At 40.3% G+C, this 22677-nt stretch overlaps 1 protein-coding gene across 2 annotated transcripts in view; it reads left to right on the top strand.

Moving 5' to 3' along the window:
- The window catches only part of LOC129731168 (protein 5NUC-like), a 55655-nt gene that overhangs the window by 30047 nt on the left and 2931 nt on the right, over positions 1–22677 (top strand). For both annotated transcript variants that reach the window (XM_055690973.1, XM_055690974.1), the window contains exons 2-3: positions 6602–6886; positions 6948–7098. In XM_055690973.1, coding sequence (XP_055546948.1) covers positions 6648–6886; positions 6948–7098 — 390 coding nt within the window. In that variant the 5' untranslated portion in view covers positions 6602–6647. The remainder of the gene's footprint in view (positions 1–6601; positions 6887–6947; positions 7099–22677) is intronic.

A 22677-nucleotide genomic window follows, 5' to 3' on the forward strand; every position in this document is an offset into this window, starting at 1 on the left:
CATAACACGGGGTAACGGGGTACAAACAATCGCACAGGCAGACGAACCCGATCGATCGAGACGTGGCTAGGGAGAGCAGATCCGGCAAACGTAACACGAAACGAGTCTGACGGAGTGTACACTTTTGTGCCGTTGACAAGAGACACAGACCGCAATTGCTTACAATCAATGATCTTTACTTTTACGTCGTGACACAAAGCATTTTTGAAGCAGCCAACACCGCTTGCCAAGATACACTCGACCGACAGACTCGAATCGGTTATGACACCGTCGATCTCCACGTCTCGTGCGGGTATATAAACGCGATACTCGCGTGTGAAAAGCTCGGAGCGAGCAATAGCGTTGGCCTGTTCCAGGTCGCTGACCACGACACGGAGCTTGTTGGGTCTGACCTTGGAGATTTCGGTCACGGCCTTGTACCCCTCCGTCAGGTCTTTCGATATCTGCAGGATGTTTAACGGTTTCGATTTCGGTCCTGCTTTTGGCCGAAAGAAAACAGTAAAACTGCCCTGAGATCCGTCCGGGTAAAGCCTGGGGCGAGGGGGGACTGGAGAATTAACAGAGGAAGGGTTGGCAGGAGGGACAGGGTCGGAGGGGTTCGGGGATGGTGGCACGGGAGGCGAGGGATCTACATCCATCGCGCTAAATCTAGCGCACTAGCGCCGACAGAACACGTACCTCTTTACTTCTCCTTTCAGCAGGGTTGGTTGTCCGAACGGTCGAAGCTGCAGCCGTTACCGCCAGCAGCACCAATACAGCAGCTCCAAACAGCCACCAGCAGCGAGCCGGGTGTGCGATCACTCAGCACAGCGACACAACTCGCTGTCAACTGTTGGCTTCTTCTTTTTCCTCCTTTGTGTAGAGATTCTCGTCCACTGCTGTAGCACAAATCACTTAGCAGCCAAATCGGCTTACGCACCAGCAAACAGCCTCGATGCGGAACAGTTGCACAAAGGCGGGCGACCTTGAACCTTCACTCGACCAGGCAAACAATGCCAACACTTGCTCACGCGTCTTTTGTTTTATATTCTATCGGAGCGATCACCAAACACGTCCGATACTGATGCGTGTTCGGCACAGAATGAAGTTTATTTTAAGTTTTGTTTTATTCCTTTTATTCCTTTTTATTCTTGACAAGTAGGTTTAATAATTTTCCTACAAATACATTATCTTAACTGCGAAAGCTTATAACATTCAATAATACTAAAAAGCGTACAAATATATATAATAGTGTTGAAATGTCACCATTTGTGGCAGAACACACAATACTAACTCTGAATAGATATTTTAGTACATAAATAAATCATTACAAACTCCCCCCCTATATATATAAAAAAAAAAACGGTACGATCATCACGAAATCTCACATGCTTCTTGGTTTTGCGGACGACGTCGATATCATCGGTATCAACCGTAAGGCCGTGGAGGAGGCTTTCGTACCTTTTAAGAGAGAAGCAGCGAGATTGAGACTTGTCATTAACTCTGCCAAAACGAAGTACATGGTAGCTGGCAGAGAGCGTGGGAGTCCCCGTGGTGTTGGTGCTGATGTGGAGATAGATGGGGAACGATTTGAAGTGGTTGACGAATTCGTTTATCTGGGTACGCTTGTGACATGTGACAACGATATGAGCCGTGAAGTGAAACGACGAGTTGCAGCTGCGAACAGGGCTTGCTACGGACTGCGTAACCAGCTAAGGTCCCGTAGTTTGCAAACTCGCACAAAACTAGCGCTGTATAGGACGCTGATACTCCCGGTGGCCCTTTACGGACATGAAGCATGGACGCTGAAGGAAGCTGATCGACGAGTGCTTGGAGTTTTTGAGCGTAAAGTTCTGCGATCGATACTTGGCGGTAAATTGAAAGGTGGAGTGTGGCGCAGACGCATGAATCACGAGTTGTACCAGGTATACAAACATGCTGATATAGTGAAGGTAATACAGCGGGGCAGGCTTCAGTGGGCTGGACACGTAGCTAGGATGCCTGACGAGAGAGCCGCCAAAACTATCTTTAGTAGAGAACCAGGGAGAGGCTGTCGACTCCGTGGTAGGCCTCGCACGCGGTGGAAGAAGATGCACGATCTGCTAGTGTACGGGGAGACTGAAGAACGGCTGCCCAAGACAGAAGAAGCTGGACATCTCTAATTCGTTCGGCCCTAGACCGATGAACGGTCCGTTAGCCAAAAAAGTAAAGTAAAGTAAGTAATAGTGAGATTGAATTTCATTTTGAATCGTCACCTTATAATTTTCAGCAAAGTCTGCAAGTATAGTGATGTAGTAATGTGCAATGTGTAGTGATAAACGTTACGGCTACAATGATAAAGACAAACTAAATAAATTAACAAATGAGGGTGCAGAAAAAAACCAGCAGGAGCCAGAAACACCTACATTCACAAAAAGGTTGGCGCAACTAAAATATATATTCGTTTACATTTCTAATTAAATGTTGCTTCAGTTTGATTTTAAACAGGATGGTATTAGTTATTAGTTTTAGTTCGTACAAAGTGTATTCAAAAAATCCCCAACCGATTATAATAAAAAGAGATTTGACTCGTGTCAAGTGGATATACAAGGTTCCAGCATGATTAATTAGAAAACAGGTTATATATAGCAATATTCGTCCAAAAGCTAGAATAATAATAAAAGAAACGTGCAAAACCGAACAAATGACCTCTCAGGATTCACCAAAGTTATCAAACCCCTCTACCAAAGTGGCGCGCGAGGAGTAAATTGTACAGCATTGTATGGTAGAATTAGCGATGTGTAAAAGCAAAGTCTCCAAACAGCCAAACTTCAATGATTGACGACTGTTCAAAAAACAAAAACTATTTCTTTTTTTCCTATTTGAACAATTTTGGTTGAGCGAATAACTCAAACGCGCACTAAAGTCAGTCGTGCTACCAGAACTCAGTCTAATCATTAAGAAACGAGAAACAAAAAAGTTCGGTTTACTCAGTTGTGTAGCGTGGGGGGGGGCGGTCCGCCCCGTGTGTAACCCTCTAGGGGGTGACACCCATGAGGAAAAATTTTCATACGTGTCACCTTCAAACGGGTGATATCCGTGAGATTAACTATCAATTAGATGGAGGTCGCGGTGAAACCGTCGAAAATTATATGAATTTGCTCCTGAGAGTATAATCTCAACCAATTTTTCAGAAGTGGGTCAATTTAAAGCAATTGAAAACGAGCAACCTGGTGGGGGTGACACCCAAGGGGAAATTTTCCGCCCCGGATGTCACCCGGTCACGCTACGCCACTATGGGTTTAGTTATGCAATGGTATAATTTTCTTATATTAAGGACTGTTCATTTTATCAAACGGACACTTTGTTTTGGTGATATCTTTATTATTTTTCAAGCAATTTCCAGACGGTTTTTTGCAAAATGAAGGTTTATTTTTCAACAAAAAGTACAAAATGTAAAACCTAACTAAGTTCATCTAACTATAAAACTGGTGAACTTTTCCTCGAACTCCACTCATAAGCCTCTTTACAGTTTCTGGCTTAACTTTTCGGCTTGCAGATGACCACATTTTCTTGAACTCATCAATTGACTGTGCTTCTCTACCATCCTTTCGAAGATACCGCTTGATAATTACCCAATAGCGTTCAACCGGACGTAGCTCTGGACAATTTGGTGGATTATTCGCCTCTTCGACTAATTTAATCGTATATTTCTTCAGCATTTCAAGAGTGGCAGCAGCGTAGTGGGCGGATGCAAGGTCTGGCCAGAACATTGGTGGGGTCTTGTGTTGACGATACACAGCAACAAGACGTTTTTGAATGCACTCCTTCCGGTAATTCTCAGCGCTTATGGTTCCTATTGTGAAATATGGCAAACTTTTTTTTCCACAAGAACAAAAAGCTTGCCATACAAGCACTTTCTTACCAAACTTGTCCATTCTAATCGATCGTTTTACATCTGGTACTTCCCTACCTACAATAGAATTGAAAAATTGTGGCCCCGGAAGTGTTGTTGCGTCCAGTTTTCAGTAAGTCTCGTCATCCATTAAAATGCAACAGTTTCATTGCTTTTTCAGTATCCTATCAAACCTCTGACATCGTTCCTTTGCCCGTTCATGCTGTTCCTCGGTCCGTTTCGGTGTCTTCTGTTTTTTGTAGGTTCTGATATTATTCCTTCGTTTGATATTTTGAACCGTTCCTATACTAACTCTGAGTTTTTAAGCAATTTTTCGCACAATGTCACATTCATTGGACAGTAAAAGCTTCACACACTTCTGCTCGATTTGTGGAATAGCCGCACCTTTTCTGGTTTTGGATCTTGGCAAATCTTCAAGAGAATCGTGTTCTCCAAACTTTCTGATGATCTGGTACACAGTAGACTTAGACCTTTTCACAAGTTTTGCAATATTTCTACAGGATAGTCCCTCGGAACAGTACTTTTGAACAATCAAAAAACGAGTATCTTGATCGATTCGTGCCATTTTCCGAAACTTAACCGTTCCGACACCAAAACCAAAACACCGGCACAATGTCAACAAACTCAACTACACGATAAAGGAAGATTCATCAAATTTGGAGTTAATGTTTAGTTTTTATCGTCTATTCAAAATGTCCGTTTTATAAAATGAACATTCCTTACTATAAACATTCAAGCGGTTCATATTGAAAATTCGAAAATGTTTTGGTTATTCGAAATTTTTGTCAAATGTTGGGATGCTTTTATGTATAGAGCTGGAAATGCTGCTTAATGTTATTTACTGTTATTACTGTAGTAGCTTTATAATGCTTCGGATCTCAGATATAAATAAGTTTTATTTTTATTTTTTTATCTTAAGCACTTTGTCACTTATGTCGATCAATGTAATCGACAGAATTCCGATGATGAGATGTTAAATAACCAAATTGTGAATATATCAATTTACAAGCTATACAACGTGCACTGAAAACGTGAATGAATCTCCGAACAAGCTGTTCTGGTGCAATTTAAATGTTATTACGAATCTTACAACTCATGATGACGTTGCAACGATTATCGCATAGTCAGTCAATTAGCCTCTCTCGTGTTCCCTGCCTGTCCGTCTACGATGTCCGCTTTAGAAAAACAGTAATCAAACAAACATCTAAGAAAGCGATACAGTCCGCATTCATAAATGACATTTTATTTTTATTTTTCTTATCACTTCTCCGCAGATTTTCAGCCTGCTATACAAAAAAGAGTCAAATAATAACTGCCAACATGCAATGATAGTAATGTCTTCTACATGATACTTAAGAATCATTAAGGGCTCTTTTCGTCCTACAGATTCTGGTGTGCACGACCAGAAAAAAAATTCATGATAACTTCAGTCCACTGTTTGCCTCCCTACGTGTTTCGACATAATTAACTGCTAATACCTCAGTGCAGCAACAGTTGAATAAATGTTATACCTTCGGGAATCTAAGTGAAAGAAAATGCTTACAAACACAAACTGAATGTGGCACCTGGCCGTTGCTAATTGGCTTGTGCCGCCAATGCGGACAAAAAACAGCGAGTTTCAGTGTGTTCATCTATTTCTCGGTAGTGCGTAAACATGCAACATAAACATGGCTAAAGGTTACAGCATACCTAGAACAATTGTACGCCTGAATCAGCAGAGAAAGTGAACTGCTATAAAAACCCCAAACTTAGAGCCGCTTGTCGGAAATCTTCTTATACAATACGTATACCTTAGGCAGTTCTATAAAATGGCATTGTTGAAAATATAGCAAAATTCGGGCCCTGAATAACGGTATGAACCTGTTCAACAGTGCTTACACTAAGGGCAAAAATGTACTTTATCCAATGATTGTAATTGTATAATACTCCATAGCATACAAATATAGCAATATCTCAAATTCCAGATTCTGGATAAAAAAAAGTTAAACAAACTTTTGGAATCAATGGGTTGACGAAAGCATACTGAAAACATTGCGCCAAAAGAATGGCTTAAAATGAATAATGGACAGATTCTTATCAACCGCAAAATTCCGAATCACCAATTGTTCACTTACCCTTTCTTTATTACCAACGGTTGCAGTTTGTGATGACGTGCATGGTTTTTTTTTGTAGTCGCGCGTCACTGCTGCAAATCGTCTTTCATTTTTCGCTTGAACAGAAATAAGATTACACCTCAAATCTGTGCTGATTATATACCTATATTCCCGTAAAAGCCACGAATTATTTCGCTGATTGGGTGCTAATTTGCCAAATGGTTCGGCACGATAAACGATAAACGAAATCATAAATTGTCCCTAGCGGCAGCAGCCTACGCAAACCTGAACCAGCACAAAATTTGACATCAAACCCGTGTCCGGCGGAGAGTAAACCCTGAGTAGCGGTGTGGTGCGAATGTTTTGTCTAATCGTGGACAAGCTCCTCATGCCGATTGCCTTGATAGGTAAAGGCTTTTGATTGATGGAAGCAATTTGTTTTCAGTGCTTTGGTTAGAGCTCACGAAATTGGCAGCTTGAAGCACCTTCCCGGGGCGACTGTCTATGGCCAGCCACTGTCTACCAGGAACGTTGATTGATAAGTCGCTGAAACGGAAACTATCGATGCAAATTAAACGATACTCGTGTACCGATACGAAACTGATGAAATCTTTTTTTTATGACTTTTTTGCAGGCGCCATTAAGAAGCTTTCGTGAAACGTTCGACACTGACTGTAACGATGACTATCTTACGGATACGAAACTTACCAAAGATGCCACTGCTGTTGTTACTAGCGATAACACTATCGTCCCTGTCGGTTCGGGCCGCACCAAGGAGTGAGAATTTCCAGTTGGTTATTCTGCATAATAACGACATGCACGCGCGCTTCGAACAGATCGGTGCATACGGGAACGACTGCCAGCCCAACGATGTGACCAACAACCGATGCTTCGGAGGATTTGCTCGAGTGGCGCACAAGTGAGTGTTAGTCCTGAACCGAAGTGGAGTGTTTACTGTAACCCCTTCATTTCCATTGCAGAGTTCGTGAATTCCGCAAAGCGGAAGCCGGTGGAGGATTACCCGTACTTTACTTAAACGCCGGTGACAGTTACACCGGTTCACCGTGGTTCACCGTATTCAAGGACAATATTACGGCCGCATTTCTGAACATTTTGAAGCCGGATGCGATAGTAAGTTTGTTTGGTATCTTTACTTTATCTTTTATAGTAGAGCGGAATGATTTTCGCTTGAGGTGGGCTTTGCGAAAATGAATTCTCTAGATCTTTGCGCTTTTCGTCATATTTGTTATTTAGTATGGACTACCCAATAGAACGTAGGCAGTTTGTAGAACTGGTGAAGAAACTACTAATATCCTGAATAATCGTCTCAATTCAAAAGATTTTAAGCCAATGCTTTTCAAACTTTACTCTATTATCAGCTATTTAGATGTTTCCTGTTTTTTCAATCACTGCTTAGTCAATAATTTTACAGTGATTGTAGCAGTCATCGTTATTCTGAGTTCTGCGGGACTGAGATTCACAATCATAAAATTCTTTTTTTTATAGTTTTGAAAACAACCTGCAAGTTTATGAATTTTGGCATTTACTTCTTAAGTTTTTCATTACTTAATTTTGAGCGCCAAAAAAATAAGTGTAAATTGATGACCACTAGCGTTATGCCATTGCAATAGGGGAGCTGGTAACCGCAAGGTTACAGATACCGTTTTGATGAGCAGAATTCTAGGTTGAGAAGCACTTCACCACTCTTACCACCCAAATTATTGATCATTAGAAGTAATGTGTCACTAAAGCCTGTACAATGAGAATGGCCGGGTTGGTTCACTGTAAAATTTATCTTCGCCATGAAAGTTACAGATTTTTTTTTATGTTTTCCAGTTGCTGTGAATATTTTACGGCACATTTATGAACTAACTTCGTTACTACCATGCATGGTTCATGAGCTGCAAGTTTTAAAGCTGATGATTTTCGAGCATGTTTTAAGGAAAAAATGAACAATCCATAGATCCGTAATTTCTGGATTGATTACACAGTTTTTGTCCTTGTATGACAGTTTACAGCTTTTTAACAATTACTGTCAGTTTTAATGCTCCTAGCTATCTCGGCCTTTTTCACTTTCGACTAGGCTTGGAGCATCAAAATTCACGAAAACGTTAAAAAAGCTATAATCTTTCTTTTTTCCAGTTTAAACTCCAGGGAAATTTTTTTTTTTAATTTGTCGATCGATTTTCATAAATACGTAATATCCAGATAAATTACAAATAAAACTTGACACACAGCCAGTCTAAACCATTTTCATCTGAACTTTGCACACCATAGTTTTTTTATGTCTTTATCTTTGGCGCTTTTAACTAAAGTATCAAACTAACATTAAGGTAATTATTTGTTATTGTGATTTTCGAAATGAATACTTCAATTTCAAATCATAAGATATTTGATACATTACAAAACAAACTAACCTTTAATTTAAACACATTTTACAGGGTGTCACCGTAAAAGTGATACATTTTATTCATACCATAAAATAAAATTGATCAATTTTCGTTGCACTACTTTTGGAAAACCAATTCCCTTATGTGCTAGCGCTGAATCTTGTTGAAAGCAGAAACTTTGTTTTCCAAACAAAAACTTGGCACAAGACTGCAAATGGCCTTTGATGACGTTTTAAATAAAGAGTACTATATTGAATGATTTTCACATCCCTGTCAATGAATATCTTTCCTTTGTTGGATATTGCTCCCCAAACCGTCACAGCTGAAACATTCTGGAATCGTTCCAAGCCTCTTTTATCGGCACACTCTGTTTTTTACTCGGTTTCTCCTTGGGGACAACCGTGTCAATTTCCTCGAATCGGTTGATGGTTCTGTACACGACTAATCTGTTCAAATTGAGATGTGACAGCTCCTTTCTGATCTGTATGTTGCTCATTCCAGCAAGATACAAAATCTTGATTTGTTCTCTACTTGAATCCATTGCCATTTTTCTCTGAAAAAAAGTGGAACGCTGTCTTCATTACTCACAAGTGAACTATAAACATGTGTCGTAATCAAAACAAACACTGTCTGGCAAGGCTCTGATATTATTTTGATGTTAATATTTTTTTTCGGAGAAAAGATTTTTACTTCCAGGAAAGGGGAAAATAAAAAATGTTTTCCAATGAAGCTCGAAATTTCAATAAACGAGATCCGCTTCTCGAGGCGAGAGAACGCCTGAAAAATGCTTCCAAATTAGGCTCGAAAAAACTCTCCCTCGACCAAGAACCAACACAGAAAATGATCTTAGACAATTTGAGCCTAGAATATAAAAAAATGCCTCTTTTGACCAAAAATATTAGGCCAGAATAAAAGGGGACCTTACGGTCGAATAGAATGAATTTTCATGATTTTTTTTTATGTTTAAAGTAAAGTGAAGTGTACGGGTATTTTGGCTATTGATATATATGCCAAAAACGATATCGATAACGAATTCTCTCAACTAATATAGTTGATCGAGACCACATTAGCCCCCCAGGCTAGCCAAGGCAATATTGTTTTTTTTTAATGCAAATATAGTTGTTTTTTTGACCTTCCAGGGTTTCCGCATAAGCTCACCGCGTCTTCGGCCTTATGGTATTTCTTGAAGAATTACGTAACTTCCAGCAGGCAGTTCGTACTATAAATTTCCCTATTCACTAATAGTCTAGAGCGGTTTTGCATCCCCTTCTCGCTGATTGTCAGCCACAATGGTACCTTCTTGGATAACTTGATGTGTGAAATGATCTTCACCTCGGAGCTCACTTACTGCGTGGGGAAGTAAAATACGAAGAGCCCTGCCAGTGGTTGCCTTCCATCATCTAAAGAACAAAACAGACTTATGGAACGTCGAAGAGGCATCGTGAAATGCTAGTCCAGCTTCTACTCGTGAAAACCTGGTGGTGAACATACCACGAAGATTGAATATGGTTTTACAAAACAAAGTACAAGCCACAAAATATTGAAAGTGAGTTTTAAAACATAAAAGGTCATTTCGCTAACGATATGTAGAGAAATAAAGCTAATTTGGATCTATTTTTTCGCCATTGAGTAGGTTCCGTAGGTCGTCTGCCACCTGATCGATCCACCTTGTCCGCTGTAGACCCCTCCCTTTTGTCCTTGACCATTGCTACCAGGATGTCGTCTGACATTCTCACGACCAACCTGCCAAACTTAGCGGTGTAGACGATAGTCGGCTCCCCAAGCAGCTCCTGCAGCTGTGTGGTTCTCCACGTTCCGTTCTCCACCTGCAGTCTACCGAAGATGGCACGCAACACCCTCCGCTCGCAAACCACAAGGGCGCGAAGGTCCTCCACAAGCACCGTAGAGGACTACCGGTCTGATCAATATTCTGTAGATGGTCAAATTGGTGCGGCAGCGAATTCTACTCGATCGAAGCGGTTTCCGAAGTCCAAAATATGCGCGATTTCCTACTATAATGCGCCGATGAATTCTCGCATAACTATTCAAAAGGACCTACTTAAGTAACAATGAGAGATTCTCTCCTTTCTCGTTCTGTTTCATTAATTGTAACATCACGATAAGAGTTTTCAACGATTTCTCGCCACAAATCCATGCATATTAGCATTGCGTAACTTACTATGCAAAGAGTATTATGAAAAATGTAAAAATCACTTAGTTAGCACTACAGAAGATAAACAGAGAGAGTCTTTCAATGTTCACTCTAACATATTCAGCCGTGTTCAAAATGCCGTTGAAGCAAGAGGAACTGTGCGCCCGCATTGTACATTTCTTCCTAGCAAACAAAGAATGTTGAAAAAAGTACACAGTGGACCATTTTAATAGTAAAAATGCACCGATACCCCCCGTATACTGTATCCTGGCTTCAATGGCAGTAATCCGGGAGAGAGGTAGCGGCCGCCCAATAACACAACGCTCCCCACCCTACACAACATGTTCAACAATAAGTATTCGATAAACTTTGAAGAAGAAGAAAATAGTGTGTAGTAAGAAAATTAGATCCCAAAGATACACTGAAGTTCAAATCCCAACCCCGAGGTTCCAATACAGCTGGCTGACTCTAAAGTCCGGTGGAAATTCTTTCATTCTGGATGATGAAAGCTTCCTTCCTCTAACAAAGTCTCAAATGCCCGGAAACGACCGATTATACACTATAGATAAATCCACTTCTCCTCCAAAAGTACAAGTTCAAGCGCAAGTTTGGATCGAAGTTTATGTTATACATCGCAATATCCGATAAGTAAACTTCGAAGTTATTGTTCAGTACCAAGCGGTTAAGTCATTAACCACGAAATGAACCAAAAGAGTGTTTGCAGAAATACTGATTCCATTCATTCGAAAACATCACTCGGTTGAAGAATACAAGTTTTGGCCGGATAAGGCATCATCGCACTACGCCAAGAAAATACTAATGTTCCTGGAGAATCAAAATGTACCACATGTACCAAAAGACCGAAGCCCGATTAACCTTCCGCAGGGTCGTCCTAGGGAAGATTTTTTCGGTTAGTTGAACTGTATTCGTGGTGTTTCGCATAACCTGCCGAATCCCGCTTGGTACTAACTCACTTATTGGTCCGTATCCGCCGGTCCAGCAGAACAAAGGGATGAATTCAGAGATCTCCACTGTCAACGGTTACCCGCCATGGCTTTCACCTGTCGCCAAGACAGACAGGTTCGCTTCGACAGCCCGGATGTCGTTGGCTAAGCTGCAACGCTATGAGCATTTGGGTCTGCCTCTTCTGCGGATTCCAACCGAGTGCTTCTTTGCAGATCTCGTTCGCTCCTTTTCTCAAGGTCCGATCCACTTCCACCTACGCTCTCAAATTTCTGTCGATATCGGCCAAGCTCCTCGTTGGATATCCAGTTGTCAGGCCACCAGACACGAATTATGTATTGCAGGCAGCGATTAACAAATACCTGCAGTTTTCGCGTTGTCTCCGCACCACGTTTTGCAGGCGTACAGCAATACGGATTTAACGTTTGAGTTGAAAAGTTGTATGTAGAGCACTTGGAGAGGTCATCTTACTTGCTCTGCATATCGTATAGGCGTTGTTCCAGCAAGACAATGTCGTCGGTTAAATCGAGGTCATTTGAGAGCTTCATAATAAGAGGATTCCAAGGCAATCTTCGATTTGCTCTACTGTCAATCGCTCTAACTAATAACTCGTCCATAACGATGAGAAACAGTAGCGGTGATAATGAAGCCCTGTCTTACACCAGCAGTGACCCTTATAAGATCGGACAAGTGGCCGTAGTGCAACATCTTGCACGAAAACGCTTCGTACTGAACCTCGTTGAGATGGACTAGCTTCTCTGGAACTCCTCTACGCCTTAGTGCGCCCTAGATGTTTTTTTCAAGGTCAACGAATACCAATAGAAGAGAGTCCTGGAATTCGTTGCCTACACATGACCGGCCAGCCTGGAATCCAGCTTGCTGCCACCGGAGAGTAGCGTCGATCTTCTCCTGGATCCGATTAAGGATTACCGTACAGAGTACTTTGCGAGTGATACAGAGCAACGTAATGTCTCCTTTTTTGGGGACTTAACCACCAATATGCTCTGCATCCAGTGCACCGAAAAGTTGCGGTTTTGCATATGTTGTTGAATAGCTGATGCATTATCTGCGCTGACAAAGATGGGTCAGCTTTAAGCATCTCGGCTAAAATGCAATCTATCCCTGGCGCTTTGTAGGGCTTAATACTACCGATTGCCGTTTCAATTTCATCTAGGGATTCCGCTTCGGAATTAACACACTTGATGCGCCTAACTCTTGACGTCATGTGCCACTGGTTTTGTCGGTCACTGACATTCTAAACTCGGAACAGCTGTTCGAAATGTTCAGTCCATCGATTAAGCTGTTCAGTACGGTCAGTCAGTAGCTGACCAGCTCTGTCTTCGAGCGGTATCTTTGTACCGATCCTGGCACCACTAAGGCGGCTTGAATTATCGTGCAACAGTTTCTCTTTCTTCAGCTAGGGAGTTAGTCCAGGCTCTCTTGTCCCGTCTACAAGCGCGTTTAACAGCCCTTTCCAGTTCAGCATATCGTTGACGGACATTTGTTCGCGCTCGCTCGATGCCAGCTTTTGCTCATCGATCTTTCTTCTAGTATCACCCGAAACCCACTTTGCCACTTTTTATTTATTTAACATCACCATCTTCGACAGAAATATCGCACAGATTGTAAACTTATTCTACAATATTCTAACAACTAAACTAATAATATTTTAACAACTAAGCTAATCTAGTGCGGTCTTCAAAAAAACATCTAGACATGTTGAAATCGAAGTTGTCGTACACATCGTTGAACAAGCGAATACATTTCTCCAAGGGATTGTTGTATCCATAGTTGGTTTTGTGGTAGCGGGTAGCCAGTAGAGAATAGTTCCGGAAACGACGAGGAGGAGCATTTATCGGCATTAGCTCGAGTAACACAGGGTAGTCAATTACTCCTTAAAGCACATCAAAAACGAAGAGACGCTGCGCTTTATCACGTCTGACCGACAGCGTTTCTAAACATATAAGTTGACATCTATCAGGGTAAGGAGGAAGCTCCACTGGGTCGTTCCAAGGGAGTGACCGTAATGCGAACCGTACAAATTTCTCCTGCACGCGTTCAACTGTGAGGTTTTGTCCTAGGCAGTGCGGGACCAAACAGGCAAAGCGTACTCCAGAATGCTGCGGACCAACGTGCAATAGAGTGATTTTATAGCAAAAATGTCCGTGAATTCAGCAGCGTGACGACGAATAAATCCCAGAACAGCAAAAGCTTTGGCAGTCATAATCCCGATATGGTCATTAAAGTTGAGCTCTTCGTCAATCGTCACACCGAGATCGCAGATAGACGAGACACGTTGGAGTACTTCAGCTCCTATACTGTACCGGTGATGAACTGGATTGTAAGAGTGTGTAAAAGATATAATTTTTCATTTTGTATCATTGACACGCATTTCATTGTCATCGCACCAAATCAGCAGAATATTGATGTCTTCCTGAAGAACAGTGTGGTCATTCGTAGACGCAATTACACGAAACACTTTTAGATCATCGGCGGAAGAGAGTTCGAAAGAGGATATTAGTAGGTACAGATCATTCACATAGATGTTGAATAACAGCAGTCCAAGAACACTACCTTGGGGCACGCCAGACGTGATACAGAATGAGCGGGATTGAGCTGAGTTGACTAAATCATATGAGGTGTGTCCGGATAAGTATGACAGAATCCACTTTTTCGATGACATGGTAGTGAGGAACGGTATCGAATGCTTCCGCAAAATCGACGTACACCGCGTCGATTTGCCTCCTCATTTCCATTTCCCGTAATAGTGTGGTAACATAGCACATCAAGTTTGTTGTAGTTGACCGATGCCTCCTAAAACCGTGATGGCTGTTTCTCAAAAACTTTGCCCAAACAACACAAACACACATCACTTGTTGCGATGAAGGCATTCTTAATGCCGGTCCATTGCTCTTCGACGGTTCCAATAGCAGCCAACTCCGACGCTTGGGATTCAAGTTGTTCGAAAAAAGGCCCTTTACACCTCAGTATTCTCCAGTCGATGGACGTCGTAACGACGACCAACTTTCTTCTCTCGTCATTGAACACGTGCGACGCACAGACGAATCTTAGCGATAACAAGGTAATGGTCGGATGCAATGTCGGCGCTCTTCTTGTTGCATACATCAAGAAGGCTCCTTCTTCTTTCTCGGTTGAAACAAATGTGATCAATGTCTCTGAAACTCTTTTTCTTCTGCAGGTCGGCACCATCTGTTGATGGATTGCACTGGATTTCAGTAACAGTCTCTTTTTAGAGACTTGGTCTCTATTTTAAAGCTAGTCTCTAAAAAGTCTCTTTTTTCAGCGAAAGGTCTCAAAAGTCTCTTTTTTCTTCTAAAATGGTCTCTATTTCACCTAAAAGTCTCTTTTTTGATTCTTCGTTCAAATTATCAGACGAGGTTGGGAGGAGTATCTGTTGTGCTACATGAAATGACATCACAAATAAGTACGCCCGACAGAATTTAAGAAAATATCTTGAAAAGAAAGGCTCTTTCATCCAAACCAAAAAAGTAGTTGACAGTGTGCTTAAAAACCCTATAACTCAGCCAAATATTCACCGATTTTCACAAAACCACTTTTTTTTGCTTCGTCATTGAATATTATTTCAAAATTTTATTGTATTTGTAGTATCTTTCTCACAAAAACAGGTGGCAAATTTCAAATTAAATTGAAAAATTGCGTGAAAAAAACTAAAAAATTATATTTAAACTCAAATAACTCCACATGTTTTAGTGATATTAGTACAAACCAGTGGATTTTTTGGAATCTCTGTTTATCTTCTTTCCAAAACTGCCTCAATATTGAAAATCGGTTGAGAAATGACTGAGTTAAATAACAGGAGGGTTGTGTGCAAAACCACGACCGCAAGGTTGAAGTAGAATACTTTTACAAGCAAGATAACCTTGCGTGTCAGTCATTTTTTCTAGTAAATAAACGTTGACTAATCAGATCAATCAAATTTTGCGCTTCAACAAGGATTGACAATTTTCAATAGTATAGTAAGTTGCTTGTCATGGTTGGGGCTTGACAATTTTTAAGTTTTGAGATGAAATTTTTTCGGATGTCGTGCTCATGACTGAAGAAAAAGATTTTTCAGTACGTTCTGAGACACGGAAATAAAGTAAAATTTATAACTTTTACAAATTAAAAAATGTAAATTAACTCATTATAAAATATTAGCTCTTCAATCAAGTTTTTTTTTATCCTGAAAAGGACAATTTGTTGTTCAATTTAGTATCGGATAAGATGCCGATTACATCTTTGCGTTATCACTGATAGTGCGAACAAAGCATTCGTTGTGATAAAGTAAACAGTGAAATGCTGATATAACACTCAAAACTAGACGGATCACGTGTTGTCAAAATGAGTCAACTTTTCATTGAATGCATTTACTAGTGCCGACTACCGCACAGAGACTGCATTTCACAAAAGTGCCTCACTGCATCAGCCGCTATCGATGCTGAGTTCCGCTGCAACTAGTGCGCTATCCATATCCATGCCACAGTTGTGGCCGCTATACGCTGCCATTTGGTATCCGCTGTCCATGCATCAGCTGCTGGCCCAGCTGCTATCGTTGCTGGGATCCGCTGAAAATAGTGCGCTATCCATTCCTACGGCACAGCTGTGGCCGCTATCCGCTATCGCTGGTGCTGCTGCTAAGGGAGGACGACTGCTGTTGTCGCTGTCTAGAACTATAATGAGCGGCTTCGATTGATTGATTGATTTCTTTTGAAGGGACTTAAACCCCAAACGTTCATTCGTCCCTAATATGAGCGGCTTCGACTGAAACAGGCTCTTATATAGAGATGAAAAGCTTATCGATAGTTATCGATAGGAGTAAGAAATCATCGATAACTATCGATAGCCGCATCAGTCGATATTTCCCATCGTTACTCTTATACTGACAAAGAGCACATTTCAAATTCCAAAGTCTATGTTTTTGTCGACTGTGCTTGGGAAGCAATCATGTTAACGACTAATCAATCAATCAAATTTTGCGCTTCAACAAGGATTGACCATTTTCAATAATATAGTAAGTTGCTTGTCATTATTGGGGCTTGTTTTTCAATTTTGATTATGCGAAGAATTGATTTTTATGCAGATAGTAAAAGTTTCGGCTGTCGTGTTCATGACTGAACGAAAAGATAATTCAGTACGGTCTAACACACGGAGAGAAGGTAAAATTTATAACTTTTACAAATTTGAAAATCCGAATTAACTCATTATAAAATATTAACTCTTCAATCATGTTTTTATCTCATCCTGAAAAGGACAGTTTGTTGTTCATTTTAGTATCGGATGAGATACCGATCACATCTTTGCGTTATCATTGACAGTGCGAATGAAGTGTTCCTTGTGATAAAACAAACAGTGAAAAGCTGATTTAACACTCAAAACTAGACGGCTCACGTGTTGTCAAAATGAGTCAACTTTTCATTGAATGCATTTACTAGTGCCCACTATCGCTCATAGACTGCATTTCACTAAAGTGCCTCACTGCATCAGCCGCTATCATTGCTGGAATCTGCTGCAACTAGTGCGCTATCCACTGCTACGCCCAGACTTCCAGTGCACGTGCTTTTTTTCAAGCGACGAGAGAAATCTTTCTCTCGCTCGTAGAATTTCCATGTATGTGCGACGAGACGAGACACGTCACATGCAATTTGCAGGTTGCTCTTTCGCTTCTCTTTCCCACTACGAACTGAGCGAGACGCCCGTACTGTACATAATTGATACAGCTTGTGCGCTACAGCTCGTGACTCGTGAGACTTTCTCGTGTACACAGACTTCCTGTACACGCGCTTTTTACTCAAGCGACGAGAGTTTTCTTTTCTTTTTTTTCGGTAAGAGACTGCGGCGCACCAGACGATGTCTCATAGCTTTACGAACTGAGCGAGACGCCCGTACTGTACCTTAGTGAACTTGTATATTAGAGAAATGACAAAGCATTCACCGTTAAGGAAACTGTCAACATCAAAACGGGGGAGCTGTATAATTTTGCATTGCCGTTATCCGTTTTGATGTTGACAGTTGCCTTAACGGAGAGTGTCTCTGCGTCTCTCTGGTGTATAGGCTGCCTAACGTACCTACATAAGATATATGCCGTCAGACCCTTCTGTAGGTGTATTGATCAGAAGAATTCACAAAACTATATAACTACGATCAGATTATCACGAACCTTCAGAACCTGATTTGCAATATCTATACACTAAGGTCACTTTTTACGCGGCTTTTTTACGCGGATTCCGGAATTTATTCGGTGTTTTTTACGCGGATTCCGGAATTTAAGCGGTATTTTTTTTTGTGCGGATTTCGGTTCCTCTTCACTCGGATTGCAGAATTTACGCGGTTTTTTTTACGTGGATTCCGGAATTTACGCGGTTTTTTACGCGGCATGTATTCCCCGCATAAAAAGCGACTTTAGTGTACTCAATTCGAAAATTCTATCCAACATCAACATGTACTAGAAAATATAAACAATTCTAATGGTTTTACTATTTCTAACTCCGGAAAACTTATGTTGTAATTTCAAACCACATTTTTTATTCTTAGAACTACAAAACAGAGTTCTATCATAAGATAGTCAATGACATCTAAACCGACGAAAGAAACACTTCTGTTAACCAACGTAACACACTCTGCATCCGGTGAAAAGAAAATTATTACTCATTTTCGTACCGTTAGCATAATAAGTATAGTAACAAAACGTTCTTAATTCATGTTAACAAAAGTCGAATGAATTAATCATAGAATTTTGAATTGATAAATAAATGAACTAGGTTATATCATTGATAATTCTAACAGTGTTTTGATGCATGCTGCTATAACACCGTAAATAAAAAAACATAAAATCCCCTGCCTGTATCCTTCTGCGCAAAATTAATTTCCTTCTCGCACCATTTGCGCGAAGCAAGCTCGCGAGACGAGCTCACGATATTTTGCACGCAAGCTGTCTCAAGTCGCCCATGCACCGCACTCGTTAAGTTGAAAGACGAGGTATCTTCGTGTACGTCGCAAAAAATTCCCAAGTTTTCTCGCTCGCACGCTGCACACAGCACGTAGCGACTGAATGAGAAACGAGACTTGTAGCGCAAAGCACACTGTCTCTTCTTTGTGCGAGCGAGATTTCAGGAAGTCTGGCTACGCCACAGCTGTGTCCGCTTTCCGCCATCGCTGGTATCCACTGCCCTGCTACTGCTGCTGCTAAGGAATGACTGCTGTTGTCGCTGTCTAGAACTATTATGAGCGGCTTCGACTGAAACAGGCTCTTTTATAGGCCAAATAGCATGTTTAAAATTGCAAGCTATATGATTCTGTCGACCGTGCTTGGGAAGCAATCATATAACGACCAATCAGAGGTCGAATTTTTTGTTTTGACAAGGCTTAACTATTTTCAATAGTACAATAGTGTGAATGATAAAATTACAATTATCTTTTTTTGGGAAGAATCTTAAAAGATTTTCCAATCTATTGCTGCAAGAACGAAGGAAATCCATCGAATACTAACCGATTTATTAGCATTTGAAATTGGACATATTTTTCACTTTTTTCGGTTTTAGTTTTTCATTTCACATCCCTATGTAGCCGAACTTCCTGAGAGAAGTATTCTACTTCAAAAAAAATTATGCACTGAGGTCCAAAAAACCGTATTTTTACCATAACTTCAGATTTCGGGGGTGTATGAGCGAATATTACACTCAACAAGACCTACAACCTACACTAGGTCACTTCAGAAGTTCTTGCATTTTTTTTTTTCATTTGTAGCACAGTGTATTTTATCGATATCAGTGCTTGGTTTGTAAGTGACAAATGCGCCACATAGCGGGAGCATTACCACTTAGTGGTAAATGACGGTTGCAAGTTTTTACACATCTTTTGAAAAAAAGGTGAACGTCTGTTCTCTGCGTCCCGCCTTCTCTGCCTCTGCACCCTGGTATCGACAATAAAAGATAAGCGTTGTTCACATCGGTTTTTGCTTTTTTTTTGCTCTTTTGTTCGCGCACAATTTTTTTTTTCGTTTTTCTGAAATTCTGGTGTATTTGGAAAATTTTCTGTTCTACCAAATGGAAGGGCCATCGACCATCAATCTCCAGGAATATGATATGGTTCTGGATGAATTTGGCAGCATCGCATGGCATGGTGAAGGAAGCGTGCTGTTCTATAACAAATCGAGTAAGCATTTTGTCTATGCTGATCAGACGTACCATTTTGAACGGGATGGTATCGTTTTTCAACAATTTTCAACCGTCCCGTCTTTTTGCCGTTTTGTACTTACTCGTTGAAAATTTTTCTTGTAAAGCTTCAGTAACAAAGTTCATGACAAATGCAAACCAATAATAATATCGCACGCTTAGCCTTGGGGCTAATAGCGGTCTCGATCAACTAGATTAGTTGAGAGAATTCGTTGTCGATATTGGTTTTGGCACATTTTGTATGTGTAGGATAAAGTACAACGATACACCGTGCTCCAGCGCTGAGTCGAGAAAATTTCCAGCTTGAAAAATCCTCTACTCGATCAGGAATCAAACCCGATATCACAACCGTGTGGGAGAGCTAGCCGACCGACATCGCTAACCACAGAGCCACGGGGACCACAAATGGGACCACAAATGCAAACCGTTGGGTTCAAATATTTTACGAAATGGAAAATATGTTTTGCTTGTTCTATTGAGTACATGTCGTGCTTTACTGGTAGTTTTCAGCATCCCCCGCGAGTTATGACCGTTTTGACAGATACGATGTAATAGTATTGGTGAATCCACTCGCAAAACTGACGAAAATTACAGTGCGAATAAAGAAAGGTTTTGACAGCAGTTCGAGCGACTCCAGGTCAAAACGAGGTGAGCTGGTGGAATAAAGAAATTTAATTAGCCGGATAAGCATCTTTTGCTGTTTCTTAACAGCTGTAAGCATCTGCGGGGATTAGGGGGACTAAGCACTTTTTATGATATTTGCCTAAACTTTAACTGAGCTTTTTGGTTATCGAAAAAAGGTTTACCCCATTTTTGTCAATGTCAATCATTTTGATTTTTTTTTTTAACTACGACTCATTTCAATTTGCCTTTTAAGGTGGAACAGGTTCAAGCACTAAATTTTGAAGCGTTAAATGTTCGTTCACGCTTCTGTTACTTCAAATTTTCGATTGGGTTGAGTTGACTTACCCAATTGTGCATCATATACTAAAGCCACAGACACAACCGTGCAACTAATTTTCGTAAAAACGGCTTTTGTTTTTGCTAATAAGTGTGTACGCTTGTTTTTAGCAACATCAGTGGCATTACTGCTTAATAAACAAAACTTCAAAACAATCGTTATTTTTCGGGGCAAAGAAATCGTCTTCGAGTGGCTCGTCTGTGCCAAAACTAAGGCCAAAATTTTATATCGGGGAGGCCCTGCTCTTGCATAACGACACATGCACCCATATAATATCAGTGGGTGTACGGGTATTTGTTGCCTCCTGCTTCTTTTGAACGTGTAGGAGTCGTTCTAACACAAATTCGGACCATGATGAATTCGTAATGACAATAAACCAATCCCAATGTAAAAATATTCGATGCAAATCCTCGTTTAAAGTTGTCCCAGGGGCGAAAATGTAAGAGACAAACTAATATGATATAAATTCTTGCCGAAATAGAGACTTACTGTGTCTTTTTCAAAATTATTACACTTTTTCAACACAAAATGTACAATTTACAATCTGTAAAAATTTATGAAACAAAACTTTCTCCAACAAATTCAATCTTCTTGTAAAAGTGCTTACTCTGAATTGAAGAAGAGCGGGCATGAAACAAAAGTACAGCTTGCGCATAGTAACTCCAAGGTCTTGGTTTTGACAGTTGAAAGATGCGTTAATTGATATTCACTATTGGAAAATAATAATAGCAGTACATCACCAACGACCGAAATGGTGGCTCTTGTTTCATCTTGTTGCAAAATGATTCTGAAAGAAGGGGTCCTTTTAGAAAAAAAAAGTTTTTTGTTAGAAAAACTTTTTTCTTTTAAAAGGACCCCTTTCTTCAGAAGAACTTTGGGCAACTGAATTGCCTGTCTAAAAAAACTTATTTAGATAAAATCTGAGAAAGTCGGTTTTTATGAATATCAATTCTTGTTTTTTTTAGTATAGAATCTCAAATTCAAGTATCTTAATGTTTTTAATTTCTTTGAAAGTCATCCCTTCACAACTTTCCTCTATCTCGGTTTTTTATTCAGTTATATCGATTTATTAAAATAACTGAAGCCCTTTCAAATGTTAATACATATAAATTTTGAAAAATTGCAAAGTTACTCAGGGTACTAAGGCCTAAACACCCGCAAAGTTCCATTGAATTCTGAAAAGCTGCTACCAACCCCTCATTCAAGTTGGAGCGAAACCCTTCTTATCTTTATCGAATTCTTGAAAAACCGTTTGCTTTTTATGAAATTTTTACCGTGTTTTTGAGCGACTTCATGTTTCACTCGGATTATTTAGAACAGTATTTTTTGTTAATCATTTATTTGAAGTGTCGGTTTAGCTTAATTTTAGGACCTTGAAAAAATTGCTAAAACATTCTATTACCCTCAGCTCGAAAATTTTGTATGTTCAAGATATCGAAGTTTTTCGAAAAATAATTTTTTTTTTTTTTCGAGATAACAAAAGATCCCGACGGTTCATGCATTTCTAAGACATTATTTTTTCATCGGTTAAACAAGTAGGTAAAAATTGGACCACTGTTCGGTGCCTTCTTTGCAAAATCTGATTGAGGTCAAATTTTGCAAGGAGATTTTTTTTCGAGAAGACAAAGCTTTTGAGTCCTACCGCTAAACGAAGTGCGACATCGGAGATTGCGGGTTCGCGTTTCGTTTGGACGAGGGAAATTTTTTCTAAGTCTAAATCACACCCTCAGCTCGTGTTCATTATTCGCATCCTCTAAAAAATCACATACATTGCCTACTTTGAAACTTGAAATTCGAGGGTCAGAATTTTCCCATAACAGAAGCATTGGAAGCTCAACGGCAAGTTAACAACAACAAAAAAGTGAAAGAAACAAGAAAGCGCCATAAGGCGAAGTTTGCGAACGATTTGGAGATAAAAAGAGCGAAAATTGTGCTGGACTCTATGTACAAACTTGTCAGAGTCGACGAACAGCTGAATATAGTTTTCATAGTTTTCTAGCACTGTCTTTTCCTTATTTTCAAAAATAAAACAAGGGGAAAATTTAGGAAATA

This window comes from Wyeomyia smithii, chromosome 3, assembly GCF_029784165.1.
Source record: "Wyeomyia smithii strain HCP4-BCI-WySm-NY-G18 chromosome 3, ASM2978416v1, whole genome shotgun sequence".
In the NCBI taxonomy this organism is placed as follows: Eukaryota; Metazoa; Arthropoda; class Insecta; order Diptera; family Culicidae; genus Wyeomyia; species Wyeomyia smithii.